Here is a 26389-nt window from a genome sequence, read left to right on the forward strand (position 1 = left end):
TACATAATAAATAAATAAATATTAAAAAAAACCTTCAACAGACGTCTTTCACACTGTAAAAAAACAAAACAAAACAATTCCAAGTGGATCAAAGACCTTTATGGTAAAGCCTGAAAACAAAAACAAAAAAACAAAACAGAAAATACACTTAAAGGTAGAATTTAGACAAGAACCTTCTGATAGGAAATAACCCCCAAAATTATTAAATGAAACTTTGCAAAATTAAAAGCATCAGCAAAACATATAGCCATCTTGCAAAAGAGGATAAAATCCTTGCCAGCTGTACTTCAGACAAGAACCAATATCTAGAATTTATGAAGTGCAAAAATTAAATAGTTCCTCTAAAATGAAAGGAAATGAACTAATGAAACAGACAATTCTCAGAAGAAACAAAAATAGTCAATAAATATTTACAGAACTGGCTCTTGCCAGGCGTCCTCGTTGGAGTGACATCGTCTTTAAACCCTGCGTGGCAATTCCTGACGCACCGCCGTGATGCCCAGGGAAGACAGGGTGACCTGGAAGTCCATCTACTTCCTTAAGATCATCCAACTTTTGATAATCCAAAATGCTTCATTGTGGGAGCAGACAATGTGGGCTCCAAGCAGATGCAGCAGATCCGCATGTCCCTGTGAGGGAAGGCTGTGGTGCTGATGGGCAAGAACACCCTGATGCGGAAGGCCATCGGGGGCACCTGGAGAACAACCCAGCTCTGGAGAAACTGCTGCCTCATATCTGAGGGAATGTGGGCTTTGTGTTCCCCAAGGAGGACCTCACTGAGATTAGGGACATGTTGCTGGCCAATAAGGTGCCAGCTGCTGCCCGTGCTGGTGCTATCCCCCCATGTGAGGTCACTGTGCCAGCCCAGAACACTGGTCTGGGGCACGAGAAGACCTCTTTTTTCCAGGCTTTAGGCATCACCACTAAAATCTCCAGGGGCACCATTGAAATTCTGAGTGATGTGCAGCTGATAAAAACTGGAGACAAATAGGAGCCAGTGAAGCCACACTGCTGAACATGGTGAACATCTCCCCCTTCTCCTTTGGGCTGATCATCCAGCAGGTGTTTGACAATGGCAGCATTTACAACCCAGAAGTGCTTGACATCACAGAGCAGGCTCTGCACTCTCACTTCCTAGAGGGTGTCCGGAATGTTGCCAGTGTTTGTCTGCAGATCGGCTACCCGACTGTTGCCTCAGTGCCACACTCGATCATTAGTGGGTACAAGCGGGTTCTGGCTCTGTCTGTGGAGACTGAGTGCACCTTCCTACGTGCTGAAAAGGTCAAGGCCTTCTTGGCTGATCCATCTGTATTTGTGGCTGCTGCCCCTGTGGCTGTTGTCACCACTGCTGCTCCTGCTGCTGCTGCAGCCCCAGCGAAGCCTGAAGCCAAGGAAGAGTCAGAGGAATCAGATGAAGATATGGGATTTGGTCTCTTTGACTAATCCTCTCAAAACAACCGATTCAGACAACTTAATCCAAGAAACATGGAAATAAAAGCTTACTTCTGTTAAAAAAAGAATATTTACCTGTCTCGAAAAACAAAAAAACAAACAAACAAACAAAAAAAAAAGAATATTTACAGAACTGTTCAGTGTCCTTAGCCATTAGGGAAATGCAAATTCAAATAACTTTGAGATTCCATCTCATCCCAGTCAGAAGCGATGACAGGAAATCATGGTGAGGGTGTGGGGAGAGAGGACCTTGCTCACAGCTGATGGGCGTGTAAGCTAGTGTAGCCTTTATGGACGCCAGTGTGGAGGGTCTTGAGAGAATACAGACCAGTATACCCTACGACCTGGCCACACCACTTCTGAGCATATGTGTTCACAGAACTGCATCCTAGCACAGAGGTACTTGTGCATCCTAGTTCCTACTGCTTTATTCAGTATGGCAGGACGGGAAGCCAGCTTGGTTGCCCATTAGTAGATGACTGGATAATAAAAACCTGACACACAGTGGAAATTTGCATAGCTGTAAAGATAAGTGAAACTGTTAAATTTGCAGAATAATACATGGATCTGTAGATTTTTTTAAAGCAGAATGACCCAGACAAGACAGAGACTGCATGTTCTGTTTCATATAGGAATTTCAGTTTTTTAACACAGACAGACAGACAGACAGACAGACAGACTGGGGAGAGGAATATGGGCAAAACTTGAGAAATTAGGAGATCAAGAGAGCAATTTTTCTGAGGAAGGAGCAGACAAGGGTATCCATGTGACATGAAAACAGAAAGGAGAGTGGGAAGACGGAGGGGTAGGGTATAGGGGGAGGGGATGAAGGAAAGGGAGGTGATGGGGCAGGAGAATAAGCCATAACAAATTTTGCTTGAAAATACCATAATGAAGCAGTACTCGATATGCTAATTTAAAGAGCAAGTAATAAAAAGTCAGAGGTATAAGCCTCTATGCTGTTATTAATCAAAGCTAATTGTATGCATGTTGGTATGTATTTCAGTCTCTTTGTATATGTGCATGTTCATTTGAACACATACATATTATACTATAAAAGGTGTATACATTTTCATATTTTTAGAGACAGGGTTTCTCTGTGTAACAGCCCTGGCTGTCCTGGAACTAACTCTGGAGACCAGGCTGGCCTTGAGCTCACAGAGATCAGCTTGCCCCTGCCTCCCGAGATTTTAATGGGCATATAATACTGATTTTTATGATTATACTGTAATTTGTTTATTTAGGTTTTCCCCCATCTACACACTCTATTAAGACTTATAGAAGTAAAAGTGTAAGCTTAAACTGTTAAGGAGTCTGTGTACTTTGGTGTACTATGAGGTAGATGAAATAGGACTGTTAGAAGGTAGATGCTTTTATAAAATACTGCTTTAAGTTTATGTTATTTTAAAAGTAACTTATAAATCATTCTTTAACTTTGGGATATCTACTTTAGAATGCTGCGCACTAGAAATACACTGCCTTTGTCATTTTCTGAGCATTGAGTCAAATGTCTTTGTTTACAGCTGGGCTCAAAATGCAGAGAACTCAAAGACATTCACTTTGGCCAGTGTTACAAGATCTCAGATGAAGGCATGATTGTCATAGCTAAGGGCTGCCTGAAGTTACAAAGAATATACATGCAGGAAAACAAATTGGTAAGTACTTGGTTCCACTCACACTGTTCCGTTTGTTGCCCTTTGAATTCCTTGGATTTTGTTTACAAATTGTCTTCTGGTTATCAAGTGGCAAATCCTACTTATTGAAAAGCAGAAATCTCTTCCAGACCTTTTTACCGTGTGCTCGTCTAAGCGGATAGATGCTGTGTGTGGTGCTGGGTTTTTAAGTATCGTTCACTGACGTGCTTATTGTTTCTTTAAAGAATTCCAACAGTGAATTAACTCAGGTCAGCTGGAACAGATAAAACTTGTTAGCAAAACCTGTCCATTATTGGAGTTTCTGTGGTCCCTCTAGGAATTATAACAATTCTAGATTAAGGATATTTTAATGCTCAGGAATGTATACATTTATAAATAAAACTCTTTACTTAGAATAGTGAAGAGATAGTATCTAGTTAATTTGGGTAGATAATCTTGATAATTTCATAAGTGTTATATTTTAGCACATACATATGTGTTTCACATGTATTAATGCTCTACTCAGTTTTCTTTTATTGACATGTAACCACATAAGATTCTTTGTTTTTATCATATCCATAATGTTGCACGAACAATAAAAACCCAGAGACAGATATTGGGGTTCAACCTGAAGATCAGAAAAACAAAGCAGCCATCCACTAGAGACCTTTTACCTCTACCAAGTCTTCAGACAGAATGGGCAAGATCCAGTCTCCATGAATCCTCGAACTCCACTTTGCTCTGAGCTCCTGTCTCTTCCCGTTTATATCTTTTTCTCTGTCCAGCCATATTGTTCCTGTCTCCACCTCCCTAGTGCTGGGATTAAAGGCGAGTTATTCTAACTGCTGGGATCACTTTTATGTGAGCGTTGTTTTTCTTTTAGAAAGATGCAATTTTGTGTGGCCCAGGGTGGCCTTAAACTCACAAGAGATCCATCTGTCTTTATCTCCTGAGTCCTGGGATTAAATGTGTGTGCCATCACTCTGGCCTGTGTGGCTGAGTATTATGGCAAGCTTTATTTATTAAGACACCAATAATATACCACTGTACATAAAGCTATGCAATCTAATTATATATCTAATTATATATCATTTCTTTATTAGATCAAACTCTGATCTTTAGCCATCCATCACTCCTCATTTTCCCTTTCTTTAGCACCTGGTAACTGCGAATTTATTTTCTGTTTTTATGAATTAGCCTATTTTATATGATTTATACAAGTGGAATTACATAGATGTGATCTTTTGTGTCTTTTTCTAGGTTCATCCATGATGTACCTTGTATTCGAATTTCATTCCTAATTATGGCTGAATGAAATGCAAAGCCATTTATTTTTAACTGATAGGGACATCATATCAATTACCAGAAATTACTATTATCACTTGGGAGGAGCTAGTGGGAGTTTCCAGTGTTGAAAATAATGTATTTATAAAAAAGACTTGCTTTTAACTTACGTCTTAAAATGTAGACATTTTTGTTGTCCTTTTTGGTTTTTAAAATTTTAAAATTTAAAAAACTTTGAGATTATAATATAATTGTAACATTTTCCTCTTGCCTTTCTTCTCCATTCAAACCCTCCTATGTACCCCTCCCTACTCTCCTTCAAATTCATGGCCTCTTTCTCTAATTGTTATTGCAGACATACCTATTCCTGCAAATGGCTTGTTTAGTGTGTATATTGCGTTTGTGTTTCCAGAGCTGACCTCTTGGTGTTGAATACCAGTCAGTGTGCTCTTCCCTGGGGAAGACCCCTCCCTCACTCCAGCTTTCCTTAGTTGTTTGAGGCTCTTTTTGTATGGTTGAGGCCTCACGGTTTTTCCCCATCCAGTTTAGCAAGTTTTTTGGTGTCATCATTGTTCAGCTCATGCTCGAGTGGTCACTTTGGTGAGACTTTATGTGTGTAGCTTCTGAAGTTACTAGGAGACACTGTTGCTCAGCAAACTCCCTGTTCCTCTGGCTCTTATAGTCTTACTGCCTCCTATTTTGCAGTGTTCCCTGAGCATTAGGTGAGGGAATGCTTTGTAGATCTATCTGTTGGGACTGGGGTTCACAATAGCCTTTTGATTCATTCTGGTTTTCTGTAGTGGTCTCTCTTGCAAAGAGAAGTTTCCTTGTGGTGAAGACCACTTATCTGTGGGTATAAAGACAAATGTTTATGGATTGTTGTTAGGGATTTTGCTAGCTTAGTAAATTAATGGTTGCAGATTCTCCTCTAGTAATCATGATTTCACTTGTACTGAATAATTAGGTAAATTTCCAGTACCAGACAGGATTGGTCTTCCTTTTACTGACCAGGTTTTAAATCCAATATGAGATCTGGTGGTTACCATCAAGGTATGCTTGCCACTACTGCACCCTTAGGGTTATCATGCCATGCTAGGCATTGATGTGGTTCATAGGTGTCTTAAGTGGGTAGGACTGTTGGTTGTCTCCTTCCTTTGGAAGCTTTCTTGGTGCTTTCTGGCACTATGAATGCTTGTGCTTAAAGGTGACCTGCTGCACACTGCCCCCCCCCCCCCCCCATCTCCGTCTGCGCTCTATGCGCTACAATACAGTTCGCGAGCTTCGGGCAAGGGGCTGGAGGTTGAAATACACAAACACACACAAAGACAGACAGATACACGAACATCTAATCACTGGTACAAAGCCCTTTTTTTTCATAGCACCATGGAGGCTTAAATACCCAGCAGTCAAGTGGGCCAACAGGTGAAAAGCCCATCCTCTGATCCTCAAGGCACAGCTTTTAGTAACTCCAATCAGAAGGCTCTAGCAGGGAAGAGCAGCTGAAGGCCAGGACTCCAATTGGTCCCAACAGTGACCCATTCTTTGTGAATGAAATAAAATGCCTTACATGTATGAACTTGAGTTGTGGAAGGAGTTTTCAGGCATCACCTGTCTGTTGAGATGACACTATTTAAAAACTACTTAAAAATTGAAGCACTATGGCGTAAATTAAGTGCTTTTATTACCTCAAAATATGGTTTTACATTGAAAATACACAATAAAAAACACCTCACATTTCCTTTTAAAGTTGATATGAAAGTAATCACTTGAGAGTGTATGAACTTATAGAGAGTTAGGTTTTCTGGGTTAGATAGACTGACATTTTGTTTCTCAGTTGTGTTGTGACCCTGTAAAAATTATTGACGATCATTTAAACCTCATTTGCTAATGATGTTATATTAATATTTGTCTTTCAGGTTATAGTTGAAGATTAAATGTCATAACAAATACAAATTGCTTAGTACAAATTCTGACCCATAAGATATACTAGGAGCGTAATAGCCCAATTTACTAAACATTCATTTTCATGGTACACAACATAAATTAAAGGTTACTAATCCTATGTTAAACATTTTCTAGTCTTTAGTAGGAATATTTGTTGTCTTGACTGACACTTGTTTTCCTGTTAGGAAAGCACAGAGGAGTACTTCTGTTGTCACCTCAGGATTTAGCTGATGGCCTTCCAAAGGGGGCGCTGTTCATGCTGGGAGGTTATGCTTTATTTTCTTACTTTTGTGTCCATGTTGTTTTGCATTGATAATGTGCCATATACCTAAATCCGAACGATGTAAGATCTGGATTTGGTTTTCATGGGGGATTTAAAGTGCTGTGATAAACCTTAAAGAGAAGCCAACATAATTCTCACTAAGGTTCTTAGAAGGAAGTTCAGAACTCATTGAGTGCTGCTGGATGATTGAATCAGACAACTACCCATAGGACTGCAGCATATTTGCGTAATAAACTGAAATGTGGAAGTAGTCAACTGTGTTTGTTTTGACAAGTACTATTGCTCATTTGCCAATTACATTAACTACTAATAGATGTACTTAAGAAGGGACACTGTGCCAGACAGGATGCTGTAGAGTTTGACTGGTGCTTTGATCAGCTTTCGAATGAACTCTTACTCTGCTCTCTCAATAAGGTGAGTCTTCTCCAAGACTATTGGAGCTCCTGTGCAGTTGACTGTACACATCTTTCATTTTAAGCTTTGGCCTTTAGATGGCAGCATTGTCTCGGTATCTGTTTCACGGACAGCTTTTTCATCCTTGATGCAACTACAAAGATGCTGCTGTGAGGCTTCATTTACAATTTTTGTCTTTCAGTTGGTATTAGTGGGGATAGTTCTCTTTGTGTCATGTGAAACTAACTGCATGAAGAATGTTACAGGTTGAAATTGTCTTTGCATGTGAAGCAGAAGGAGATGTGAATGTTCTTATATCTGAGAAAGAGACGAGAGGATGCAAAATACAAGAGTAGGAAATCTGCCCATCATGCAGAAATTGTCAATACTATATTAAAGTTTCTGCTGCTTTTGAAGAAATAAAGCAAGGCAGCTTAAATATCTGCCATCTTGCATTGTTGTTTCCCATTTTCTTTTTCTAAAGGGAGCTATAATAATTACCTTTAAAAAGTATTTTAACGCCCACGTGGATAACATGTTGTGTAATTGTCTTCACATGTAATTTATATCTGTTGTCATGTGATTAAGTATTTGATCTCATAATATATGGTCAGCCTTTTCTTGGTATTTAATTTAATTGTTGAGGTCTAGCCACAGAGGCTATGTAATTCATTTCTTTAACTGTTACTTATCTGTTATATTCTCCTGCTATCTGTTCTTAATTGAAGTCACTTATATTGTGGCAGGCATTTTTGTTGTTATAGACAATATTACAGCAAAATCTGTGTGTGAGTCTGCTGTGCTTATTGAAAGCATTTCTGCATGTATAGTCAAAGACAGGTTCAGTTTCAATTTCTTTTTACTAAATGCTAGGTCACTCTCATTAAGTAAAGTGATTTAGATGTGCTTCCTGCTAATGGCTTGTCCTTTCTTTTGAGGGCAGGGAGTGTCTATTCACCTTCTGTCTTCTCCTTTCCAATGCAGACATAAAACAGATTCAGTCAATAATGCTTTAGTAATATATGGGTTACTGCTGAATTGAACATGCTATCCAAATATATTTCTTTAAATACTTTGGGAATGTGCTTTTAAAAAGAAGATACATTTGAACAAATAAATAATAGCTATATAGTTTAAAGATGCAGAATCAACAGTTTTTGGAATTTTATTTTAAAGAAACAAGTAAGTAAATTTCTTTCAATTTAGACCATCCCAATGATGTAATTTTTGTGGGCTATTTTTGTTCAGTGAAGTTGGGGAGTATTTGGAGGGAAAACACATGTAGTTGTAATCGAATAGATTAAAGAATTCTTGTCAGAATGCTGACTTATATGCTCTGTTAATTAATTGGCTTTATTTATAGTATTTGAAAGGTGAATATAATTGAAAATAGAAATTAGTTAACAGGATATCAGTTCACTTCGGCATTCTTTACTAGGTCTTGTCATTCTCTTTTCAATTTATTGATATCTGAGTGTGTCTTTGACATACCAGATATCTTACTAACAAATGCATTTAGTCTATCTTTTTAAATGCATAGTAAAACAAGAATGAATGTGTGTCTATTTCTACCTATCCTGTGTGCCAGTGTTGTATGGAGGACAGGCAGTGACTTGAATAATGTCTAAATAACTTTTTTTGGTAGTGCATTGATATTTTTACCCCGCAGATTTACTTGTCTTTATTTGTTTAATAATATTAAAATTATTCAATAAACTCAAGGACTTCATCAGCTGATGATGGAAATGTCCAGATACTAGCAGAACCTCAGAGGAAGTTAACTTAGAGTTAGGATACAGACAACATAGTGTGGAAAGTGTATGGTGGATTATGCTCAAAGTAGGACACTATAAATACTATTTTTATATTCTTTTTCTAAAATAACTTTGGTGTCAAATTTTTGATTACTCCCTTGAGTTTAAAATTTCCAGTTATAAGTAGATAAATCCTAGTTGTTGGAGGTCCCTACTTGTGTCTCTTGTTTGTTTGATGAGTAATTTAAAAATTTTTATGCTCTTAAGTCTTTTTGTTTATTTTATTTCTTAGGATTGCATATTTTAAGAAATTGAAAAGATGTGAGCAAATCAAATTATCTCTGAGATACAAGAGCGAAACTGCTGTTTGGGCTTTGCATTCGATGCTGGTGCCAGGAGATAGTGTGTTAAGATAAAGAATCACATCATTAGGCTTGGCAGATAGAAATTTATAAGGCTGAGTGCCAGAGGGATGCTGGGAGTACATTAAGCTTGTCATTTATGAGCACTTGTTTTCCCCAACTACTGTCTAGCTTGCCAGTCAGCAAACGAGAGGTATTATTGGGATCTAGGTAGAAGTTGGCTAATGGTTTCTCTATTCACAGTAGTGAGGTGCTAAGGTTTGAGGTTATCTGAGGCTTAACTTCATTCCTTATTTTAGTGGTTAGGCTTAGACAGAAGAACTGGAGAATTAGCTTTTCCCCTTTTTCTTTTTGCTTTTCCCCCTTTCTTTCCTTAAACTTTACCTTTCTAAGTGTAGTTTACAAACTGCTTTAATCTGGTTTACAGATTCATAATTTACAACTTTTCCTTTATTTTATTATTATTACTTAAAAGACGTATAACTGTGAACACTTTGTGACACTTGGCTTTTCACATATCTGGTCTTCTGCCAGAATCTGTACAAGTTATGTCCCTGTGTAAACCTGTGTGGGTGGTACTGTCGCTGTGGGTGCTACAGATTTACCTACTTATGTTATAGAGGTTGTCTACATTGCTCTTTTTTGAAATCTTTGCTTTTTAAAATAAAAATGGTTATTGTAGTGAATTTTTACACATGCAGTCAACATACATTTAGGTTGAGGCAACTATTCAAACAAATACTTGCCCAGTCTCAAAATCTATATTATTGAACTTCTATATAGCTAGAATAGCCATTCTGAAGTCATGGAAGTCAGAAATAATTCTGAAGTCTAAGTTTAACTGAGCTTTGTAAATTTCCTGTCCATTTCATGTTTATGGTCTTACATACCACAAGCAAGGAAAAAAGACAACAGAGTTGAAACTAGAAAACAGTTAGCTTCCTATCTTCTTTTATGACTCTTATTCTTTTTTCTGCATTCTGTCCATTGTTACCCAATAGTACCCTTTTTATTCTTCTCATATATGTTCTACCCATAATTACAGCTGTTTACATATATGCATGTTTTTATTATAGCTAAGATCTGCATATGGAAGAGAGCATGGGATCTTTTTTTCTCAGACTAGGTGACCTCATTTAATATTATATATTATAAGGCCATCTACAAATTTACTGGTTTTCCTTTTTCTTTAGAGTAGAATAATAATTCCCTTTTATGTATGTGCCAGATTTTTATTATTTGTTCATGTTTTGGGCTTCTAGGTTGTTTCCGTTTTCTTGCTGTATTGAATAAGGCAGCAATAAACCTAGATGTACATGTCTCTGAACATAAATGCAAAAATTCTAAGCAAAATAGTTGCAAACCAAATTCAGGAGCACATTAAGATGGTCATACATTATGGCCATGTCGGCTTCATCCAGGAGAAGCAAGATTGGGTCAACATATGTGAATTAATAAATGGAATATGCTATATAAATAATATTCCATATCTGACATAATTCATCCTGTCTTTTTTGATAAAAATCCTCCAGATATTAGAAATAGATGGAACAGACCTCCAGATAACAGCAGTTGTACAACAAACCCTTTGCCAGCATTATACTTGAGACAAACTAGAGCATTTCCTCTCACATCAGGGGTGAGACAGGATAGCCAAATAAGAGGTAAAACAGGAAAGGAAAAAGTCACTGTTAATATTTGCAGATGACGTGAGTTAATACCTGAGACCTTAATATTTACTGAAAAACCCTTAGCTCTGATAAACACATGAAATTGTAGGGTATAGAATTTATATAAAAAAGTGGTAGCTTTCATATTAAACCACCAGTATACTCTTAGAGAAAGAAATTAGGAAAACTACCTCATTTATAATAGCTTAAAAGCAACAATAACAACAAAAACCAAAGAGCAAACCAACAACACACCTAGGAATATACCCAGCCAAAGAAAAGAAAGACCTCTGTAATGAAGACTTGAAGACACTGAAGGAAGAAGTGACAGTATCAGAGGATGAAAAGACTTTGCATTGCTCCTAGATGGGCAGAATTACTAGTGTGAAAACAGCTATACTACCAAAATTGTTTACAGATTTAATGTAGCACATAGGCCTTATTCAGGGTTACTATTGCTGTGATGAAACACCATGACAGAAACAGCCTGGGAAGGAAGGCTGTTTTTCCGCCCCCACATTACAGTTTATCACTGAAGGAAGTCAGCTCAGGAACTCAAATAGCAGGTACCTGGAGGAAGGGACTGATACAGAGGAAATGGAGAGGTGCTGCTTACTGGCTTGCTTCCCTTGCCTTGCTCAGCTTGCCTCTTTTAGAACCGAGGACCACCAGCCTGGAGTGGACCCAGCCACAGTGGATTGGGCTCTCCTCCAATCACTAAAAAAATGCCCTGCGGGTTTGCCTGCAGCCCAGTCTTCTGGAGCATGTTCTTAATTGTTTTTTTTTTTTTCTAGATGATTCTAGCATGAGTCAAGTTGACATAAAATTAGCTAGCTGAACATATTAAAGTTCTGATGTTGTATTTCACAAATCTAGATTTAAAAAAAAATATCCAAGGATTTTCATGGACTCAAAAAAGGTCACAAATAGCCAAAGCAATTGTAAGAAGTAAGAACATGTGTTCTTACTACAGCACTAGGTGGTAAGAACAGGGAGACGAATGGAATAGAGCAGATTATCTGGGCATAAACCAACAAAGTTATAGCTACCTACGTTTGATAAAGGTGGCAAAACACACAGTGGAAACAAAGATGGCTTATTCAACAAATGGTGCTAACAAAATTAGATATCTATCTGCAGAAAAATGAAACTGTCTGTATCTTTCACTTTGTATAAACATGAATTCAAAATGGATCAAAGACTTTAAAACCCTAAACACTGAAATCAACTAGACAAAAGCATCGGGCGCGCTCTCAATGACAATTGAGCTAGGCAACAATTTTTGAATAGAACTCAGAAGCCCAGCAGCTGGCCCAGGTACCAGTGGATGGGACTCTGCGCCCTTAAAAGCTTTTCTGCACAGCCAAGGAAACAGTCAGCAGAGGTGACCCACAGAAGAGGATACACATTTGCTAACTAAGAATTAAAGAAATTAAATACCACGGAAATAAACTGCCAGTCATCAGGCGAGCTGATGAATTGCACAGTTTTCAAAAGGAGCATAAGAAGCCAGTAACTATTTTTAAAAAATGTTAAATTTCCCTAGACATTGGGGAAACTCACATTTATAACACTCAGAGATACCACTTTATCTGAGTCAGAATATTCTTCAAATATTTGAAAAAAATTAAAGAATATTTTTAGTTTTGTCATTTTTTTTTTTTTGGCACGTGTGTGAGTGTTTTGCCCAGATGTCTGTCTGTAACCAAGTGTGTGTGTGTATTTTGCCCACATGTGTGTCTGTAGCTGAATACATGCCTTGTGTGTGACGAGGCCAGTACAGGACATTGATACCCTGGAGTTAGAGTTCAAGATGGTTGTAAGCTTCCATGTAGGTACTGGGAATTAACCCTGAGTCCTGTGGCAGAGCAGCAATGCCCCTCTCTGCTGCTCCATCTCTAGATCCGTTCTTTATAATTTAAAAAGCTTACTATGATTTCCCCCTCTTATTTACTCTAATAGTTTTGTAGAATCAATTATTAGGGAATGAATGACCCAAACAACACATAAACAGATATTTTGCATAAAATTATGTTTGATTTTTTTCATTTTTGCTTTTCTTCTCTCTCTCTGTCTCTCTCAGTGTTGGATAAAATGACATTTGGATAACTTTTTTTTATTTTTTTTTAAATTTATTTATTTATTAAAGATTTCTGTCTCTTCCCAGCCACTGCCTCCCATTTCCCTCCCCCTCCCCCAATTAAGTCCCCCCCCCCAGCCCGAAAAGCAATCAGGGTTCCCTGTCCTGTGGGAAGTCCAAGGAACCCCCCACCTCCATCCAGGTCTAGTAAGTTGAGCATCCAAACTGCCTAGGCTCCCACAAAGCCAGTACGTGCAGTAGGATCAGAAACCCATTGCCATTGTTCTTGAGTTCTCAGTAGTCCTCATTGTCCGCTATGTTCAGAGAGTCCGGTTTTATCCCAGGCTTTTCCAGACCCAGGCCAGCTGGTCTTGGTGAGTTCCCAGTAGAACATCCCCATTGTCTCAGTGTGTGGGTGCACCCCTCACGGTCCTGAGTTCCTTGCTCGTGCTCTCTCTCCTTCTGCTCCTGATTTGGACCTTGAGAATTCAGTCCTGTGCTCCAATGTGGGTCTCTGTCTCTGTCTCCTTTCATCGCTTGCTGAAGATTAATATTCAGGAGGATGCCTATATGTTTTTCTTTGGGTTCTCCTTATTTAGCTTCTCTAGGATCACTAATTATAGGCTCAATGTCCTTGGTTTATGGCTAGAAACCAAATATGAGTGAGTACATCCCATGTTCCTCTTTTTGGGTCTGGCTTACCTCACTCAGGATAGTGTTTTCTATTTCCATCCATTTGTATGCAAAATTCAAGAAGTCCTTGTTTCTTACTGCTGAGTAATACTCTAATATGTATATATTCCATACTTTCTTCATCCATTCTTCCATTGAAGGGCATCTAGGTTGTTTCCAGGTTCTGGCTATCACAAACAATGCTGCTATGAACATAGTAGAGCATATACTTTTGTTGTATGATAAGGCCTCTCTTGGGTATATTCCCAAGAGTGGTATTGCGGGGTCCAGGGGTAAGTTGATCCCGAATTTCCTGAGAAACCGCCATACTGCTTTCCATAGTGGTTGCACAAGTTTGCATTCCCACCAGCAATGGATGAGTGTACCCCTTTCTCCACAACCTCTCCAACAAAGGCTATCATTGGTGTTTTTGATTTTCGCCATTCTGACAGGTGTAAGATGGTATCTTAAAGTTGTCTTGATTTGCATTTCCCTGATCGATAAGGAAGTTGAGCATGACCTTAAGTGTCTTTTGGCCATTTGAAGTTCTTCTGTTGAGAATTCTCTGTTCAGCTCAATGCCCCATTTTATAATTGGGTTGGTTAGCCTTTTACGGTCTAGTTTCTTGAGTTCTTTATATATTTTGGAGATCAGACCTTTGTCAGTTGCGGGGTTGGTGAAGATCTTCTCCCAGTTAGTGGGTTGCCTTTGTGTCTTAGCGACAGTGTCCTTTGCTTTACAGAAGCTTCTCAGTCTCAGGAGGTCCTATTTATTCAATGAGGTCCTTAATGTCTGTGCTGCTGGGGTTCTATCTAAGAAGTGGTCTCCTGTGCCCATGTGTTGTAGAGTACTTCCCACTTTCTCTTCTATCAGGTTCAGTGTGTTCGGACTGATATTGAGGTCTTTAATCCATTTGGACTTGAGTTTTGTGCATGGTGATAGATATGGATCTATTTTCATTCTTCTACAGGTTGACATCCAGTTGTGCCAGCACAATTTGTTGAAGATGCTCTCTTTTTTCCATTGTATAGTTTTAGCTCCTTTATCGAAAATCAGGTGTTCATAGGTTTGTGGGTTAATGTCAGGGTCTTCTATTCGATTCCATTGGTCGACTTCTCTGTTTTTATGCCAATACCAAGCTGTTTTCAATACTGTAGCTCTGTAGTAGAGTTTGAAGTCAGGGATGGTAATGCCTCCAGACGCTCCTTTGTTGTATAAGATTGTTTTGGCTATCCTGGGTTTTTTGTTTTTCCATATAAAGTTGATTATTGTCTTCTCCAGATCTGTGAAGAATTTTGATGGGATTTTGATGGGGATTGCATTGAATCTATAGATTGCTTTTGGTAGAATTGCCATTTTTACTATGTTGATCCTCCCAATCCAGGAGCAAGGAAGATCTTTCCATTTTCTGGTGTCCTCTTCAATTTCTTTCTTCAAAGACTTAAAGTTCTTGTCAAATAGATCTTTCACATCCTTGGTCAGAGTTACCCCAAGATATTTTATGCTGTTTGTGGCTATCGTGAAAGGTGATGCTTCTCTAATTTCCCTCTCTGTTTCTTTATCCTTAGTGTATAGGAAGGCCACTGATTTTTTGGAGTTGATCTTGTATCCTGCCACATTACTAAAGGTGTTTATCAGCTGTAGGAGTTCTTTGGTAGAGTTTTTGGGGTCGCTTATGTATACTATCATATCATCTGCAGATAACGAGAGCTTAACTTCTTCTTTTCCGATACGAATCCCCTTGATCCCTTTATGTTGTCTTATTGCTATTGCTAGAACTTCAAGCACTATATTGAAGAGGTATGGAGAGAGTGGACATCCTTGTCGTGTTCCTGATTTTAGTGGGATGACTTAGAGTTTTTCTCCATTTAATTTAATGTTAGCTGACGGCTTGCTGTAAATAGCTTTTATTATATTTAGGTATGACCCTTGTATCCCTAATCTCTCCAAGATTATCATAAAGGGGTGTTGAATTTTGTCAAATGCTTTTTCAGCATCTAATGAAATGATCATATGGTTTTTTTCTTTCAGTTGATTTATATGCTGGATTACATTGATAGATTTGCGTATGTTGAACCAGCCCTGCATCTCTGGGATGAAGCCTACTTGATCATAATGGATAATTTTTCTAATGTGTTCTTGGATTCGGTTTGCCAGTATTTTATTGAGAATTTTTGCGTCGATATTCATGAGTGAGATAGGCCTGTAATTTTCTTTCTTGGTTGGGTCTTTGTGTGGTTTTGGTATCAGGGTAACTGTAGCTTCATACAAGGAATTTGGCAATGACTCTTCTGTTTCTATATTGTGAAATACATTAAGGAGTATAGGTATTAGCTCTTCTTGGAAGTTCTGGTAGAATTCGGCGTTGAAACTATCTGGTCCTGGGCTTTTTTTGGAAGGTAGATTTTTGATTACGGTTTCTAGTTCTTCGCGACTAACAGGTCTATTTAGATCGTTCACCTGGTTTTGGTTTAGCTTTGGTATGTGGCACTTATCTAAAAACATGTCCATTTCTTTTGCATTTTCTAGTTTTGCGGCATACAGGCTTTTGTAGTAAGATCTAATGAGTCTCTGAATTTCCTCTGTATCTGTGGTTATGTCCCCCTTTTCATTTCTGATCTTATTTATTTGCGTGTTCTCTCTCTGTCGTTTAATTAGTTTGGATAGGGGTTTGTCGATCTTGTTGATTTTCTCCAAGAACCAACTTTTTGTTTCATTGATTCTTTGGACTGTTTTCTGCGTTTCTATTTTGTTGATTTCAGCCCTCAGTTTGATTATTTCCAGTCTTCTGCTCCTCCTGGGCGTGTCTGCTTCTTTTTTTTCTAAAGCTTTCAGGTGTGCTGTTAAGTCTCCGATGTATGCTTTCTCTGTTTTCTTTAAGTGTGCACTTAGTGCTATGAACTTTCCTCTTAGCACTGCTTTCATAGTGTCCCATAGGTTTGAGTATGTTGTTTCTCTATTTTCATTGAATTCCAGGAAGTCTTTAATTTCTTTCTTGCTTTCTTCCTTAACCCAGGTGTGGTTCAGTAGTTGACTGTTCAGTTTCCATGAGTTTGTCGGCTTTCTGGAGGTAGGATTGTTGTTGAATTCTAACTTTAATCTGTGGTGATCTGATAAGACGCAGGTGGACACTGATATTTTTTTGTATCTGTGGAGGTTTCCTTTGTTTCTGAGTATGTGGTCAATTTTCGAGAAGGTTCCATGGGCTGCAGAGAAGAAGGTATATTCTTTCCTATTTGGGTGGAATGTTCTATAGATGTCTGTTAAGTCCATTTGCTTCATTACCTCCAGTAGTTCTCTTACTTCTCTATTAGGTTTCTGTCTGATTGACCTGTCCATTGCTGAGAGAGGTGTATTGAAGTCTCCTACTACTAGTGTGTGTGGTTTGATATCTGCCTTGAGTTTTAGTAATATTTCTTTTACATACATGGGTGCTTTTATATTAGGGGCGTAAATATTCAGGATTGAGACATCATCCTGACAAATTGTTCCTGTTATGAGTATAAAGTGTCCATCTCGATCTCTTCTGATTGATTTTAGTTTGAAGTCAGTTTTGTTAGAAATTAATATGGCCACACCTGCTTTTTTCTTAGGACCATTTGCTTGAAAGACCTTTTCCCAACCCTTTACTCTGAGTAGATGCCTGTCTTTGTGGTTGAGATGTGTTTCTTGCAAACAGCAGAATGTTGGATCCTGTTTTCGTATCCAATCTCTTAGCCTGTGCCTTTTTATAGGTGAATTGAGACCATTAATATTAAGTGATATTAATGACCAGTGGTTGTTCATGCCAGATATTCTTGTTGTTTTTGGAAGTAGAATTTGAGTTGTGCTAGTGAAGGGTCGCTAGATGCCTGAGTTATTGTAGGCAGTGTTGGCAATGTTGGATTCCTTGGGTTGCGGTTTTCCTTCTATTACTTTCTGTAGGGCTGGATTTGTGGCTACGTATTGTTTAAATTTGTTCTTATCCTGGAATGTCTTGGTTTCTCCATTTATAGTGAACGAAAGCTTGGCTGGGTATAGTAGTCTGGGCTTGCATCCATGGTCTCTTAGCTTCTGCAGTACTTCTATCCAGGACCTTCTGGCTTTCATTGTTTCCATAGAGAAATCAGGTGTAAGTCTGATCGGTTTACCTTTATAAGTTACTTGGCCTTTTTCCTTTGCAGCTCTTAGTATTCTTTCTTTAACCTGTATATTTTGTGTTTTGATTATTTTATGGCGAGGGGATGTTTTCCTTTGATCCAGTCTGTTTGGTGTTCTGTATGCTTCTTGAATATTCAAAGAAATATCTTTCTTTAAGTTGGGAAAGTTTTCTTCCATAATTTTGTTCAAAATATTTTCTGGGCCTTTGAGCTGTGACTCTTCTCCTTCTTCTATTCCTATTATTCTTATATTTGGTCTTTTTATTGTGTCCCATAATTCCTGAATATTTTGTGATGAAAATTTGTTGGCTTTGCAGTTTTCTTTGATCAGAGCGTTTATTTTCTCTATGGTGTCCTCAGAAGCTGAGATTCTTTCTTCTATTTCTTGTATTCTATTGATTATGCTTGTTTCTGTAGGCTGTGCTCGTTGACCTAGATTTTCCATATCCAGCTGGTCCTCAGTTTGTGTTTTCTTCCTTGCTTCCATTTCAGTTTTCAATTCTTGAACTGTTTCCATTACCTGTTTGATCGTTCTTTCTTGGTTTCCCAGGGTATTATGTCCGTATTTACTCATTTCTTCAAATTTTTGGTTATACTTCTCATCCATTTCTATAAGGGCATTTTTCACATGTTGTTTAAGGGACTCTACTGCTTTCAAAAAGTCAATTTTTTCCACTTCTTCTGTGTTAGGGTGTTGGAGACCTTCTGTTGTAAGATCATTGGGTTCTGGTGTTTTCATGTTGTTTTTCAGATTATTGGGTGAATTCTTTCCTTGACGCCTGCCCATCTCCTCCTATCGATGCTATCTAAGGGGTCTGTTAAAACTGGTTCAGGTTTCCCTGCTGGCCAGGGGCTCCTCTTACAAAATGCCCTTGCTCTGTTTCCTGGTTCCTGCCGGGGGGGCCAAGATCCCTCTCACCCCTCAGAAGGGTCTTCAAGAATAGGACCCGGCTCCTCCTTTGCCAGGGACCTCCCCAACTGAATGCCTACCTCTTTGGTTTAATTGTAGTGGGGCGATCTGTTCTCGGTGTTTCGTGTTTTGCGCGGTCCCTGCAGCCTGCTTCTGCTGCTGGGATGGTTCCCGCCACCAGCAGCCTGTGTCCTCTGCTGCAGCTCAGGTCCCAGCCGGTTCCAGCCTGTCCCAGTTGGTCCCCGCCGGCTGCGCTGGGCCACATTTGGATAACTTGAGGGGAAACTTCTTTTTATTTATTTATTTATTTATTGAAGATTTCTGTCTCTTCCCTGCCACTGCCTCCCATTTCCCTCCCCCTCCCCCAATCAAGTCCCCCTCCCTCATCAGCCCAAAGAACAATCAGGGTTCCCTGCCCTGTGGGAAGTCCAAGGACCACCCACCTCCATCCAGGTCTAGTAAGGTGAGCATCCAAACTGCCTAGGCTCCCACAAAGCCAGTACGTGCAGTAGGATCAAAAACCCTGTGAGTTCGAGACCAGCCTGGTCTACAAGAGCTAGTGCCAGGACAGGCTCCAAAGCCACAGAGAAACCCTGTCTCAAAAAAACCAAAAAAAAAAAAAAAAAAAAAAACCCATTGCCATTGTTCTTGAGTTCTCAGTAGTCCTCATTGTCCGCTATGTTCAGCGAGTCCGGTTTTATCCCAGGCTTTTCCAGACCCAGGCCAGCTGGCCTTGGTGAGTTCCCGATAGAACATCCTCATTGTCTCAGTGTGTGGATACACCCCTTGCGGTCCTGAGTTCCTTGCTCATCGAGAAAACACTATCCTGAGTGAGGTAAGCCAGACCCAAAAACAGGAACATGGGATTTACTCACTCATATTTGGTTTCTAGCCATAAATAAAAGACATTGAGCCTATAATTAGTGAGCCTAGAGAAGCTAAATAAGAAGGAGAACCCAAAGAAAAACATATAGGCATCCTCCTGAATATTAACCCTTATCAGGCGATGAAAGGAGACAGAGACAGAGACCCACATTGGAGCACTGGACAGAAATCTCAAGGTCCAAATCAGGAGCAGAAGGAGAGAGAGCACGAGCAGGGAAACTTCTTAAGACATTATTAATTCTGAAGCTGGGCGGTGGTGGCACATGACTTTTAATCCCAGCACTCGGGAGGCAGAGGCAGGTGGCTCTCTGTGAGTTCAAGACCAACCTTGTCTACAGTGCAGCCAGATTCTGCCACACTGTACTCCTTATCCTATAATTGAGTTGCATTGTGTAGCTTTTTTTATAGTTAGTCCAAGTGTGTAAGAGCCATCTTTTTCATATTTTAAGATCTAGTGAAAATGATCACATTTTACTAATGCATTTAGAGTTATACTCATATTAATGCACTAATGAGTTATAACTTTTTACATTGTTTATAAGAGTTTAATAATGCTAATTGCTGATAGTATAAAAATGTGAGTATTTTCCTTCTAGCCCTCCACAGTAGTAAATAACTTTTAGTCTCTTTGGTTCATTTTCCTAATTTTTTGAGTTGACTTTTTAGTCCTGGGTACCTTCCCTTTTCTGTAAATATGTGCACCTTTCTTTTGCTGTTATAGACGGTAATGTTTCCCTTTTGTCAGAAACAACTTAAAACGACTTTAATGCTTATCCTCCAGTCCTGAGATTCTTCCCTGTGTATGTATAATGTTAACACCCATTTGTGTTCATTATAGTACCGTACTACATTGACATTACATTTGTTGGTTTGTTTTTGGTCATACATTTCTTCCCACTCTTTTAAAGTTAAGAAAAACTCTATTTCTTCATAAAGACAAAAGAGATGGTGTTTTAACTTTGTGTGACTTTAGAAGATCTTTAAATTTCCTACACTTCCCTTTAGTACAGGCTGTATAATTGTGTGTGTGTGTGTTAGACAGAGGTTTATATTTAAGAACTTAGAAAACATTTTAATGGAAGTTGAAGAATTATCTATCAGTAAGATGTTATCAAAATGATGATTTTTCCTTACTGCTCATTTTAAAGAAATGATTGTTAATAATGTCTTAAAGAAACTTCTAACTTATTTAAATAAGCTCTGATCTATTCTCACACCAAATTAATGTGAGTATGTATGCTTTAACAGTCTGATCGATTTCCTCTTGTGGATGTATGTGTTGTTTTAGGTGAGATGTTTTTGCTTTTTAGACCATTAAGACAATATTTACTAAACCCTAAAAATTGGGTGATTTCATTTGCTGCTAATGTGCTGTGTGACGACTGTCTTAAGTTCACATGAGTTTCTGAAACTTTTTCCTTAGATTTAGAGTTGAAATACAATACATTGTATCCTTTGTTTTGTCCTGGAAAGGAATTTAAACAAACTTTCTTTTGCACTTGTTGAATATGTATTCGTATGAATATGGTATGCAAACCACCATAAAGTTTGCAGCGGTTAAGAAGATGAAGAATCAAAGATAAAAGATACACATTCAATACGGCTTGGTTTCACAGTTGGTGCATAATCCTTTCTGCTGTCACTGGCACCCTAACCCTGTACCTCCCAGAACAAAAGAAACTGAATTGAAAATGGTGGGAGCCGGGGCACATTCTGTTGGCAGCACATTGCATGGCCCATAGGCGTTGTCAGGTCTCAGTTTGATGCCCTTTATTCTTTCTGACAGATGTGAGGTAGGGTCTATGAGGGGGAAGTCATTACTAGAGAGAGGGCAGTGTCAGATCAAAAGTAGCCAGTGATCAAACAAGGTAAAAGGCTGTGGAAAACAGGCTCTCTTTCTGGCCTCAACACCTGCCTCGTCACTGAAGGGAATAGTCCTTCTGTGTCAGGCGAGTTGATTTTCTTTGATGTACAGTGAATTACAAGTCAGAATGGAAGCTTAACTGTAGTACAGAAGATCCTTACTTCCTAGTTCTTGGGCAATTTGGCTTTTAAATTTTTTATTCCTATTACCTAGATGTATATAGAAGCCATTCTTTGTTGAACAACACAGTGAAGCTGTAGCTGCTCACTTTGTTGGCACTGTATGCTTAGTGAGAGCTCTGTTAAATGAGTCTCAGTACAGTGTAGTTGGGCTCTACATGTCACCAAACTCTCCATTTCTGAAGCACCTAGTTGTAATTTTAATCAAATCTTTCTAGAATTTTAATGGTGCACACTGATCAGGTTTGGTACACAGTTGGTCCCCTCAGCAAAGCTCGGGACACCGCTGCTCTCGGTGAAGTGCATGAGTGCATCTACAACTTAAATCTTCCTTAGAACAAGCAGCCCGTCAAGTCAGTTGTGAGTGCAGTAGAGACCTGAGTGGTGGAGTACTACACGCATGCTTTACCTTCGTCATTGCCCGCTCACCCACCTTGCTGTGGGGCGAACAGACTTCCAGCCTCCCAGTTAAGTGTTGTCATTTTTTTTTTGTTGTTTTTTTTTTTGTTTTTCGAGACAGGGTTTCTCTGTGGTTTTGGAGCCTGTCCTGGAACTAGCTCTGTAGACCAGGCTGGTCTTGAACTCACAGAGATCCGCCTGCCTCTGCCTCCCAAGTGCTGGGATTGAAGGCGTGCGCCACCACCGCCCGGCTAAGTGTTGTCTTGTTGGGCTTTCCTACTTCAAACTTGAATGCAAATTTTACATATTGCATTTCAGGCCTCGTAGATGGTTATGTCATTTTGTCAACATGTTATTGAAAGGGAGTTTGTTTGAAATTTCTAATTTTTTTTTTTGTTTTTTTTTTTGTTTTTTCGAGACAGGGTTTCTCTGTGGTTTTGGAGCCTGTCCTGGAACTAGCTCTTGTAGACCAGGCTGGTCTCGAACTCACAGAGATCCGCCTGCCTCTGCCTCCCGAGTGCTGGGATTAAAGACGTGCGCCACCATCGCCCGGCTCTAATATTTTTTTTGTCAGAAGAATAGTGTTAGTGCCTCATTACCTTAAAAAGTAACAATTGACCTAGTAATTTGTTTCTGTATTCATTGTTGTTTGAAGATATGTGTTTGGTTTGACATATTTAGGTATCAAATTCATTACACATACAGAAATACAAACAAAAGTTGTCCTCTTTCCATTAATTGATGTTTGGTTGTTAAATATAAATTTTTTATATACTTGGGAATTTTATAATTAGATACTGAACTTAGTGATATTTTCAGTTTGATTTAAATAAATATTGCTTATAAATTAACTGTTTAGGTCTAGTTTGACTTAGAGGAACATATATTGAATTAGATATATTATAATTTTTAATTTTTTCGGCATAAAATGGCATGCAAATAAAGCATTTAGCAGTACCTCAAGAACCCTGTTTCTAAGTCATCAGCTGGAGCCTTATTCATGTCCTTCGTTGCATTGTGCTTTTCCTCAGCCCGTCGTCCACATGAGGGTAATGAGAGCCAGCCACTACCACCACCTCATTTTATGTTTTCTTGCCTGTTTTATTACATCTGACTGTCTATCAGGATAATACACTATTTAGTTTTTTCTGATGTGTGATCGAAATTTAAGATCATTAATGATTGGTAAATGTAATGTTTTAGTGAGTATTTCAGTATTTAATTTTTTGTTGTTGTTTTGTTTTGTTTTGCTTTTGAGACAGGGTTTCTCTGTAGCTTTGGAGCCTGTCCTAGAACCAGACTGGCCTCGACTCACAGAGATCCACCTGCCTCTGACTCCAAAGTACTGGAATTAAAGACATGTGCCGCCACTGCCTGACTAAGAAGGTTAAATTTTAATAAATTAAGGAAAGTATGTCTTTGTAGTTTAATTTGAGAAAGATTCAAACCTAACTTTTAGCATACTCTTTAATATGTTCTTGTGTTAGCTGTTAGGTTGGAGTTTGCTGTTCCCTTGGGTTTTTTTATCTTCCATTTGTAAATTGTATGTATTGATTCTGTAATGAGGCCTTTTTTCTGTTGATTTGATTTCCTGCAACCCTAGCATTGCCTGCGACTTGATGTCCAGCTAAGAAAAGTTATGTTCTTTCAGGATATGCATTAGCTGACCAGTAATCTAACCAGTTACTAGTTTAGTATGGGGGGAACTAAATTCAAGCTTACCAAAATAATTTTGTGAAATTTTACCTACTTACATTATTACCAGTAATTTAATAAAGGTATCCAGTAACATTATTCATAAAGATAAATTAATTTTATGAATTTCCTTTAGCAATAGCTTTTACAGGAAGAAAATGAAAAGTACTGTAAATATTTATATCTTCCCCCAATTTTAAAACCACCCATTTTCAGAAAAATTAGTAATTTTTTCTATTTTAGTTAACTAAGGTGGTGAATACTAGCCTAATATAAAGTTTTGGTGAAATGAAGCCTGATAAACACAGTCATTTGCTGCAAAATGACGTTTAGTCAGCACTGCTGTCGTGCATCCCAGGGATCCAGTAAGACGATACTGCCCTGTGACATCATAGTTAGGTTAGATGGGACAGGTCAGTCAGTCAAGCTGTGGTGTGACATGTTTGAAACCGCAGCTCACTTCATAGTAGATGTTTATAATCAGGTAGAGTACATTCTAAAATAAAGTAAAAGTATTAATAAGTAGCTGAACCAGCACGTGGTACTTATTACCAGGACTTTTCATTATGCTTGGTCTATACATTTAGGTGTATATCATATGCATTATTACAGCAACCTAAAGAAATGATGCCAGCACTCAATTTGTTGTATTTATTTAGTTCTTCAAGTACTGTATTGAATACACTGACCCATATGTATGTTTGTGTGCTGGTTGTTTATATTCTTTAAGACATATATTGGTGAGATTCTATAACAGTGATTGGTGCAAGTATGCACACTATTTGGCAGTGTATTTTGTGAACCTTCACACAGTTGATTGTGTTGAGGTTTATTCAGTATTTTTAATGTGAGACACACTTGGAGGTATAAAACAATAATCTCTTGTGTGGTTTTTAATGTGTCAGATAGTTCCATGAAAATAAAACAGTAAAATTTTGTTTTTTTTTTTTTTTTTTTTAGTGTAGATCACCCAATGGGACAATTTTTTTTTTTTTTTTTTTTTTTTTTGAGACAGGGTTTCTCTTTAGCTTTGGAGCCTGTCCTGGAACTAGCTCTTGTAGACCAGGCTGGCTTTGAATTCACAAGATACCTGCTTGCCTCTGCTTCCTGACTGCTGCGATTAAAGGCGTGTGCCACCACCACCGGGCTCCAGTGGGACAGCATTCATTAACAGCATTCATTCATTTGTGATCATTGATTTTTGATACTTGGGAGAACAGATCCTAAGAATAGGTTGAAAATTAGTGAATGGTATGATAATTTCTGTCCTAAAGGTATGTATTTAAGACAGGAAAGTGAATTAATGCTTATTACAGGTCTGATAATCCTGTAAGACAGATGATCTTTTGCTCCTTATGGTCATTAGGTGTATGGATGAATTAATTTTTCTAAGCCCAATCTCATGTTGTTAACTAACTCATTAAGCATTTGTTGAATGCATACCACACCAGGATAACTGATTTCAGATCCTTTGCATAATTCTTGACAGTCCATCTTACAGAGATGCTAAGTAATAGAGTAATTTCATTCTTTGTCTCCCCCCCCCTCCCCAAAACATCATTACTCTTTGTAGTCCTGGCTGTCCTAGAACTCACTTTGTAGACCAGGCTGGCCTTGAACTCATGGAGATCTACCTGCCTCTGCCTCCCTGTGTTGGGATTAAAGGTGTGTGCCACCACTGCCAGCTTTTAATTTCTTTCTTGTGTTTTCCTTTCAGGTGTCTGCTGGAGAGGACCATCTTTTGCAGACACTTTGTAAAGGCTTTGTAGAAGTGTGTATAGCACTTTTTGGGCATTCTGTAGGAAATGGGACTTGAAGAAGAATTAAATACAGTAAATTGAGTTTTGGTTTTACTGATTGGTTGGTGTTACCTTTATTTTTAGAATTCTGTCATCCTATGTCCTATAGATTTCTCTCTGGGAACACTTAAGTAGCTAATTGCTTTTGGCCTCAGCATAGGGGAAAGTAGGTTTCTAAAGCATTTGATTTCCTTTATTACAGTTAAATTACTAATTTTATAAAAGAGATAAGGAGTTCTCCCCCTCTTTTCTTTGGTATTTTAGAATGAAAATAATCAAGGTGATCCATTTAGGAAAAAAAAAACCAAGTAATTTACATAAACATGGTAGTCACATATTAAATGATCTGTATAGTTTTTCCTTCAGATGATTGCCCATAGAAATGTTGATAATATTGAAGACACCTGGAATTAAAATATATATACACACTTATTTGAAAAATATAATATATTGAGAACTATAAAAAAGAGGCCTAAGTAATTTGTTCTCATAAAAATACATGTGACCAGCTAAAAGCATTCTCATAATATAGAAAATTAGAATGTGAATTAAAACACATTTTGCCAGTTTCCCTTGTTGTTATTTTCAGAAAACTTTTAATGCACATACTAACATATCTGTGTCTCTTTAAAATTATACTAAATATTCCTATCTATAATACTTGAATATTGATGGACACTTTGGTTCTTCTTGATTTATTTTTCTCATAACAAATTTTGCCCATAAGCTCAGTTGTTTTCTATCAGAATATATTTTGTGTGCCCCCTTTTTGACTTGATAGTTTTTGATAAAAACAATATTGTCTTTTGTATAACCCTTTTTTTATCTATGTTCCTAGTATTTTTTATTATTATTAGTGACATTGCTTGCCGTAGTTTTTAAAACTATCAAATAGTTTTAACATTTTGAGGCAGGGATAAAAATGAAGAAATGGGGGTTTAGATGGATGTTGACTCAGTAGTTAAATGCACTGGCTGCTCTTTCAGAGGCC

The 26389-nt window shown here is 38.2% G+C and overlaps 1 protein-coding gene and 1 pseudogene across 1 annotated transcript in view; both read left to right on the top strand.

Moving 5' to 3' along the window:
- Fbxl17 (F-box and leucine rich repeat protein 17) overlaps positions 1-26389 on the top strand; it is a 490002-nt gene that overhangs the window by 43698 nt on the left and 419915 nt on the right. The window contains exon 4 of the mRNA XM_041631789.1: positions 2976-3107. Coding sequence (XP_041487723.1) covers positions 2976-3107 — 132 coding nt within the window. The remainder of the gene's footprint in view (positions 1-2975; positions 3108-26389) is intronic.
- On the top strand, positions 496-1443 carry LOC121433411 (annotated as a pseudogene).

This window comes from Microtus oregoni, unplaced genomic scaffold (genome assembly GCF_018167655.1).
Source record: "Microtus oregoni isolate MIOR12 unplaced genomic scaffold, Mior012 000038F_ref0000394, whole genome shotgun sequence".
In the NCBI taxonomy this organism is placed as follows: domain Eukaryota; kingdom Metazoa; phylum Chordata; class Mammalia; order Rodentia; family Cricetidae; genus Microtus; species Microtus oregoni.